This window comes from Colobus angolensis, unplaced genomic scaffold, assembly GCF_000951035.1.
Source record: "Colobus angolensis palliatus isolate OR3802 unplaced genomic scaffold, Cang.pa_1.0 Scaffold170, whole genome shotgun sequence".
NCBI classification, from domain to species: domain Eukaryota; kingdom Metazoa; phylum Chordata; class Mammalia; order Primates; family Cercopithecidae; genus Colobus; species Colobus angolensis.
Genome location: NW_012114822.1, coordinates 2,729,947 through 2,738,051, shown reverse-complemented (window position 1 = coordinate 2,738,051; position 8,105 = coordinate 2,729,947). Strand labels below are relative to the sequence as shown.

The 8,105-nt window shown below is 60.6% G+C and overlaps 1 protein-coding gene across 1 annotated transcript in view; it reads left to right on the top strand.

The window, feature by feature from the left end:
* Positions 1–8: 8 nt before the first annotated feature.
* Positions 9–8,105, top strand: part of ESPN (espin) — a gene marked incomplete at its 5' end in the record, with an annotated part of 37,681 nt that continues 29,584 nt past the window's right edge. The window contains 2 exons of the mRNA XM_011938309.1: positions 9–56; positions 3,037–3,230. Of these exons, the coding sequence (XP_011793699.1) occupies positions 9–56; positions 3,037–3,230 (242 nt within the window). The remainder of the gene's footprint in view (positions 57–3,036; positions 3,231–8,105) is intronic.

Sequence of the window (8,105 nt, the reverse complement as noted above, 5' to 3'; positions counted from 1 at the left end):
CCGGCCACCTCGCCTGCCTGCAGTGGCTGCTGTCGCAGGGCGGCTGCAGAGTGCAGGTGGGTCCGCGCGGTTCGCCAGGGGCGCTGCGGCTTCCTCCTACGGAGAGGGTCCTGGCCCGGAGTCCCCCAGGGCTCAAGAATGGGTGGGGTTTGGCACCTCCTGGCCCAGCTGAGCCCTGCACGGAGCTCCTTCCAGAGGCCCTCAGGTGAGTGGGCTCCCTGGCTTGCCAGTACTCGGGCAGATGCCCTGGCGAGCCTGGGGGCTCCCTGGAAGCACACCTGGGTGATGGGAGCCAGAAGGGAGGGGCCTCCGTGGGGCTGATGCTTACTAGTATGTACCGGGAGAAACAAAGCACTGATCCTGTAGTCCTGGGAGTGGGTGGGGACGTGAGGCCTGGGCAGCAGAGTCAGACGCCCCTGCCCTCCAGGACCGGATCTGAAAGGGGGCTGGGCAAAGTCCCACAGCCCACCCCAGGCTGACATACAGGTGTCCCAGCCAGGGTGTGGGGGAAGGGTGATGGGCCGTGGTAAATGGTGGTCTCCCCATAACCCAGGCTGACCCCAGGACATCAGTGCTGTCAGGGCTCTGTTATCAGCTGCTTCTCCAACCCAGGCTGCCTCCAGACCCCACCTGGTCACTCTGAGCAGTGACCTCCAAGGGCAGTCCTGGCTGCTGAGAAGCAGGTAGCCAGCCAGGCAGCGGTGGGACAGTTCCAGGCACAGGGAACAAGAAGTGCAGATCCCTGAGGCGTGCACGCTCCTGTCCTGTTGGAGGGCCAGCCGCAGGCAGCGTGTTCAGAGCGGGTGAGGAGGGGAAAAGCTGCCAGGGCCAGGCCAGAGAATATCCTAGCCAAGGTTAGGGATTTGGATGAAATTCTGGTCGAGGGGGTAGCCGCGGGAGGGAGGAACCAGAACTAATTTTCCACTTAGACCACTGGGTGACCTGGAGATGGAAGGAGAGGAGTCAGAGTAACTCTAAACTGGCTTACTATGCCCCAAAGACGGCCAGGCCACCCCCACCTTCTGCCCTCAGATAGCAGGACCCCCTTCCCACCCTTCTTGGGAGATGGCCCACCTGGTATCTCTCAGTGGGCCCTGTTACCAGGGCTTCCTGGCCACGTGGCCCATGCCCACTCTTTTGGGCAGTGGCATGCCTCCCTGATCCAGTGTCCAGCCCTGGCCAGAAGCCTCCCTGGCCAGTGCAGAGGAACTGCGAGGAGCAGGTGGCCTTGGGCCCAGCTTATCAAGTCGCCTGCCCTCTGGGCTGGGCAGGCTTGGGTGCGGGGGGAGACAGTGTGGGGGGCATGACCTGGATCCTTGGGCTTGCCCAGACCAGAGAGATAAGCTGCTTTAGGGTGTGGTCCACCGCACATGAGGCTCCTGGGGCCTGGACAGCTGGACAGGCACAGGCCAGAGCCCAGAGGTCTGTGGCCCTCTCCTTACGGTTTTCACCACTGACAGGTCCAGAGCCAGTGGGACCCCTGGAGCATCAGACCCACAGTCCCCAAGGCCAGTAGGAAGGGAGCGCCTTTCTCAGGAGCTGGGGCTCAGGTCACATTTCACCATGGTTCTGCCCGGGTGCCCGCTAGCCAGCCCCGACCTTTGGGCTCAGAGGGGATAGACTGAACCAGTCTCTGGTCGCCCCCACTCTCAGCTTTCTAGCACACAGGAGGGGCCTCGGTGTTGTCCTCAGCTTCCTGTGGGCCATGACATTCTCTGCCCCGTCTTCCTCCCTGCCTCCTTAGCAGGACCGCCAGGCCATTGCCCCCACCCTGCAGGCTGCCTGAAGACCCTACCAGTGGCCCCAGGGACCCCAGCTCCCTCCGTGACCTCTTTTCCTTGCATTTCTCACAGGAGCCTCAGAGGTTCTCTTCCCACTGTGATTCGGCTTCCTGAGGCCTGGGGTCTCTCGCCAGCTCCTGCTGCCTCTGCCAGTCTGTAACCACAGTGCCCTGTCTCTGGGCAAGGCGGGGCAGAGAGGCTTTGCTTCCTGATCCTAGTGAAGGTCGCGCACTGCCTCCTGCAGCCGCGACCTTGCCTACCCCTCTGTCGCCCTGGGTGCTTGGTGCTGGGAGGTTGTTCTGTTCCCGAACCAGTGCCCACTCTGCCAAGTGCAGCAGCCTCTGTGTCTGGATGTTCCTGGGGATTCTCCTCCCAGCACAGGTCCCATAGGCACTCCCCTCCAGCCCCTTTCTCAGCAGACACACACAGTGGGGTGGACACTGATGACACATTCAGCAGTTCTGGGCCCAGACCCCTGGCCGCACCCACTCTGAGGCCCCTGGGGGGAGTTTGGTCCAAGCCCTCCCAGGGGCCACCACTAGCCTGCACCTAGCACCCCTGGCTGACTGCCCCGGACCCACCCACCAGTACCCAGCAACTTCCACCTCCACAGGGGCAAGAACATAGACTGCTCCTGCTGCTGGGCACTGGCGAGTCTGCTGGGGGAGGGGCAGTTTTCTGCACTGAAGTCGGGTTGCTGGAGGCGCACTAAGGCGGAGGTCTCTGTTCCCACGTGACACCTAGGAAGGGTGCAGAGAGAGGGGGCAAGTGTTGGATGCAGGGGGTGCCCCCCAGTCCTGGTGCTAGCTTGGTACAGCCCCACAGCCCCCCTTCCTGGCCCTGCTCAGCCCAGTAACCCTCTGTCACTTCTTCAGGCATTCCCTGAGCCCCTGGGGGTCAGGGCTGTGGTTCTGGGCCTGGAGCCAGTCTCCTACCGTGACAACCAGGTACTTGAGGTGTAGGCAGCTCGCAGTCAGGACTGGCAGGCCTCTGGAAGCCCTGCATGGTGCTGCTGCCTATTGGCTACGGTTCAGAGAGGGCCAATTAGTTGCCCAAGGACAGAAGCAGGACTCAAACCCAGGATCCACATGACCTAAAAAAAAAAAAAACATTGCTGAGTGAGGCCTGGCCAATCCCGCCAGGGAAGACAGAGAGCACAGAGCCACCCTCCAGGCCTGTGGGAGTCTGGGAGTGGCCCAAGCCAGGGGCGGGGCAGCAACAGGCTTTAGGAATTGAACCGGCTCTCCTCCCACAGGACAAAGACAATTCTGGTGCCACAGTCTTGCATCTGGCTGCCCGCTTCGGCCACCCCGAGGTGGTAAACTGGCTCTTGCATCATGGCGGTGGGGACCCCACCGCGGCCACAGATATGGGCGCCCTGCCCATCCACTACGCTGCCGCCAAAGGAGACTTCCCCTCCCTGAGGCTTCTCGTCGGGCACTACCCTGAGTAAGATCACCCCTCTTAAGGGTTACTCTGGGTGGGCCGGGCCAGGGCTTTGGGGGATGCCTGGGGTTTTCCACGCCTCTCTGACACTCCAGGACAATGATCCCTCCAGTGGCCATCCTGGGGCCAGAGGGCCAGGCCAGAGAAATGGCTTCCACTCAACATGAAATTTTCCCCTCCTGGAAAACCCCTTCTGGGGCTGTCCCCAGAGCTCTGCAAGCAGGTGCTCCCAGCATCCTCAGCTGCCCAGCCGCATGCAGCTGGGCCTGGGAGGCTGGACACGCAGGCCAAGGTCACCTGTTCCCCTTGGGCTGCTTCTGCCGCAGGGGCTCTCTCTGGCTCAGACTGTGCTCATTTGCAAGGCTGTTCAGGATGGAGTGGGGAGCAGCAAGGGCAGGAGTGCCTCCTGGGCCCTAGTCAAACAGGCGGAACCCCATCAATTACTCAAGCAGTTAAGGGAGAAAGGCCCCTCCCAGACCCCCACCCCACCTCCTGGCCCCAGAACTCCTGGCTGGAGGCCATCCAGAGAGCAATTGTTATCTCCTGTGGCTCCTCAGCCCATTTCCACTATCAAGGGAGGCATGGGGCTCCCAAACCTCCTGGGGAGTGGGCTGGGAGCTCCCCCTGGTGGGATGGGGGGTCGTACAGAGCAGGAGGCACGTGTGAGTCTGGGGGAGCGAGCGAGGGACTCAGGTCTTAGGTGCACCTGGGGAGGCAGGGATCCTGGGGAAAGCTGTGCAGGCCCTGTCTGAGAGGATAGGGTGCCAGATGCCACAGGGGTCTGAACGGGGAGTGGGGTGCTATGACGGTTGACCCTCGTTGGTCTAAGTGGGAGCCTGAAATGTAAATGTGAATGTGGACCCAGCCTCAGGACGACAGCCGCTGCGAGGTGAGAGGGTCTGGCCTGTCCCCACCACTGGTCAGTTTCTGGATGTGCCCGCAGGGCCCCTGGCCACCAGGGAGCAGGCTGAAGGCCAGTTCTGGCCATATGACCATGTGGCAAGGTGGCGACAGCAGCTGCAGCCTCTTGGGCCCAGGCACACTGGCGTGGATGTAGGGTGGCCCTAGGACCCACCAGGCCGGGCTCCAGTGGTCCCCTTGGCCCAGGACAGGGGAGCTGGGCCTGGTTCCATCCTTACTAAGAAGGGGCTCCATGGTTCGGTCACTGGGAGACCCAATAGGTGCTACCCCGGGGAGGGGGCGCTTCACAACCAGCCCTGCCAGGCCTTCTTGGTGGCCGCTTCAGTATGAATCCACTGCTTCCAAACAAACTAGAGTTTGGATCATGTCAAAGTCAGTGGGTTTAGAGTAGGAGGCCCCAGGGACCCCTGAGCAGAGGGTTCCAGCTGGCTCCTGTCAGCGCCTCCTGGAGGCTGTCCCAGATTCCTGAGTTAAGACTCTCCAGGTTGGGGCCTGGGAGCCACACCTGGGACATGTCCCCATCCTCACAGCGGAGATTCTGATGCACCTGTCCCACCCCCTCACTTCAAGCAGAGGAGAAGGACAGGTCTTGAGAGGGGCAGGTGCTCCTGATGGCGGGACCAATATGGCCCAAGTGTGAACTGGAAGACGCTGAGCCCGCCTTCTGCAAGTGCTGGTGAGGACCGCCAGTCTGAGCCTTCCTCACTGAGAAGCCAGGTCTGGGATGAGCCATGATCCCTCCGTGGGCTGGGATCCCAGGTGTTAGGAAGACTGGTTATGCCGTGGAACGCCCTCCAGGGCTCCGGGGCTGGGGGACCCTGATCCCCTTCCAGACCATGCCAGCTGCTGAGTGTGATTGGGCGCTGGTGCTGACCCAGTGGCCAGATGGCCTGGACTGATGAGCCGCCAGCCCCCCAGGAGTCACCATGAATCTCAGGGAGGTGGACAGAGGGCTTGGGTTCCGTTTCCCACAGCGGTGTGTGACTCGGCTGATAAGAAGGTGTCTTTGTGTGGTTGCCAGGCTGGGCTCATGCAGGAGGGGCAGCTGGGAACTGGGGTTGGGGGCTGGTGTACCCACTTAACCTCCTACCTTGGGAGTAGGGATTCCCGCTCACGAAGGCTGTGGATATGAGGGCTGGGAGCTGGGGAGGGCAGAGGCTTGAGCTGCCCCAGGCCATAGGGCGCAATCAAGGGACCCAGGTGGCCCAGCTTCATGCTCTTGCGAGCCTCCGGGGCCTGCTGTGAATGGCTGTGAATTATTCACAAGGCTCAGCTCTCTCGCTGGCGCGTGGGTGAGTGCTGAGGGAGGAAAGGCTCCCGGACCTGCTGGTGGGAAACTCGATCCGGCCCAGGGAGGCTGTGGGTGGCCATGGGAAATGGAAGTGACACACTGCAGAGGAGGGAGCTGGAAGGCTGGACAGCCTCGGGAAAGCTCAGCTGATTCCAGGGCTACACCTCGGGGTGTTATAATAGAAAGCGCTTCAGATTGCAGGAACGCCCTGCACATCCCCCACTCCTCCCTGTCTATCCCATTCATGGGGTTAAGTCTTCCCAGAAGCAGAGGACTTGTCACAATGACCTCAGGGGCTGCTGCCACGCGGGACCCTCCCTCTGGGCCCTTGTAGAAAAGGGATCTCTCATACAAAATTAGCCGGGCATGGTGGCACATGCCTGTAATCCCAGCTACTCAGGAGGCTGAGGCAGGAGAATCGCTTGAACCCGGCAGACAGAGGTTGCAGTGAGCCAAGATCGTGCCATTGCACTCCAGCCCGGGCAACAAGAGTGAAACTCCATCTCAAGGGAAAAAAAAAAAAAGAAAAAGGGATCTCTCAGTTGGGAGACATGGGGCTGGCAGGAGCTGGGCTGGGCAAGTCCCAGGCCCTGGGTCTCAGAGAGATTGAGTTGGGAGGGTTGACCCTCCTGGCAGGAGCTCCAGTGGCTGATGAAGGGGCGGATTGAGGGTCCAGACCCCCAATCAGGGCAGAGTGAGCAGGGGCAAAGAGCAGGTGTCCCCAAGGCTGGTGGCCACCCTCCCAGGAGGGTCCTGGAGCCCGGGAGCTCACTCTGACCCCCTCACACCTGCTTCTGGCTGCTCCAGGGCCTGAGCAGCTGGGCGGGACTGTGGGGGTCGGGGAACCTGGGCTCAGCTGGGACCCTGAGGCTTGAGCTTCCAGGCTGGGGAGTGAGGAGGCTCCAGGCTCTTCCCCTGGGCTCCTGGGTGCTGCCAGTCACAGCAAGCGGGAAAACCAGTTAGCCCAGAGATTTTATCAACTTCAGCAGGTGCCTCCTTCCCCCAAAGCCTCCCCTACCCCAACCAGACTAGACTGGAGTGCGACTGGAAAGTACCTAGGGCTGGATACGGTGGCTTACGCCTGTAAGCCCAGCACATTGGGAGGCCGAGGCGGGTGGATCACCTGAGGTCAAGAGTTCAAGACCAGCCTGACCAACACGGTGAAACCCCGTCTCTACCAAAAATACAAAAATTAGCTGGGTGTGTGGCCAGACTATGCCTGTATAGGTGGCACATGCCTGTAATCCCAGCTACTTGGAAGGCTGAGGCAGGAGGATCGCTTGAACCAAGGAGGTTGAGGTTTCAGTGAGCTGTGATGGTGCTATTGCACTCCAGCTTGGGCAACAGAGCAAGACTCTGGTTAAAAAAAAAAATAAAAAAAAAAAAAGGAATGAACGAAAGAAAGGAAGGAAAGAAAAGAAAAAGAACCTGGTGCTGAGTATCTTCTAGGAATCTGGCAACACCCAGTGTCATCCGAGCCACACAACCACCCCGAGCAGTAGCTCTGCAATCAGCCCATTTTACAGATGGACTCATTCAACTAAGGCTTATTGAGCATCTTCTATGTGCCAGGCAGTATTCGAAATGCCAGTGATATGCTGGTGAACCAAACAAGTGTCCCTACCTCGTGGAGCTGACAGGTACAGAAATGGTGTTTTAGAGAGGCTGATCCACCAGCTGTGGTCACCCCTGGCTTGCTGTGTGGCCTTGAGCAGGCTGTACCTCCTCTCTGGGTCTCTCTCCCACTCCTGGTCCAGGTCCTAATCACTCAGGGCCTTTCAAGTCCACTGGAGACTTCCCCTTTTCCCTTCCTTTGTGCAAAGCTTCACAGAGCCTCGCTGCTCCCACGGCCCAGGGGTTCAGGCAGCCCCGACCTGGGACAGAAAGGGGGTTTCTCAGGAAGCCCCAGCAGCTCTCAGCTTAGACAGCCCCAGGGCCCAGGGCTCAACTCTCCCCCTTAGAAGGCTGGAGGCTCTGCCTGGGGTGGTCCTTTTCCCCACTAGGCCCCTGATTCTGGCACAGGCCGTGGGGGCTCATTCCTTTTTAATCACCAGCCCCAGGTCTACGCATGGTGTCTGTCAGTTCACCCGGTAGCAGGGTGTGGGGGCGGGGCCTGTGTCCACACTGAGAGTGTGGCTGCCGTCCTTGAGTCCCTGACCCAGGTGGGGGCTCTGAGAAAGGAAGGGCCTGGTGGAGTCCGGAGAAGCCCCTCACAGCAGGAGACCATCTCACGTCTCCACCAGCAGCTCCTGGTCCCAGCTGTTGTCTAACCAGGGCTAGTGTGCCTGCCCTACCCTTCTAAGGGGGAGAGCTGAGCCTTGGGCCCTGGGGCTCTGTAAGCAGCACACTGCTGGGGTGTCCCAGGGCTTCTGAGAAACCCCCTTTCTGCCCCACATGGGGGCTACCTGAACCCCTTGGGTTCAGATGGGCCATGGGAGCAGCCAGGCTCTGTGAGGCTGTGCACTAAGGAAGGGAAAAGGGGAGCCTAAAAGGGGAGCCAGTAAGCCTAAAATGCCCTGGCCTTCACCCAGCCATCTCCACACGCAGCCTTTGAAAACACAAGTCCTGCTGGGTGCGGTGGCTCACACCTGTAATCCCAGCAATCTGGGAGGCTGAAGCGGGCAGAACACGAGGTCAGGAGTTCGAGACCAGCCTAGCCAATATGG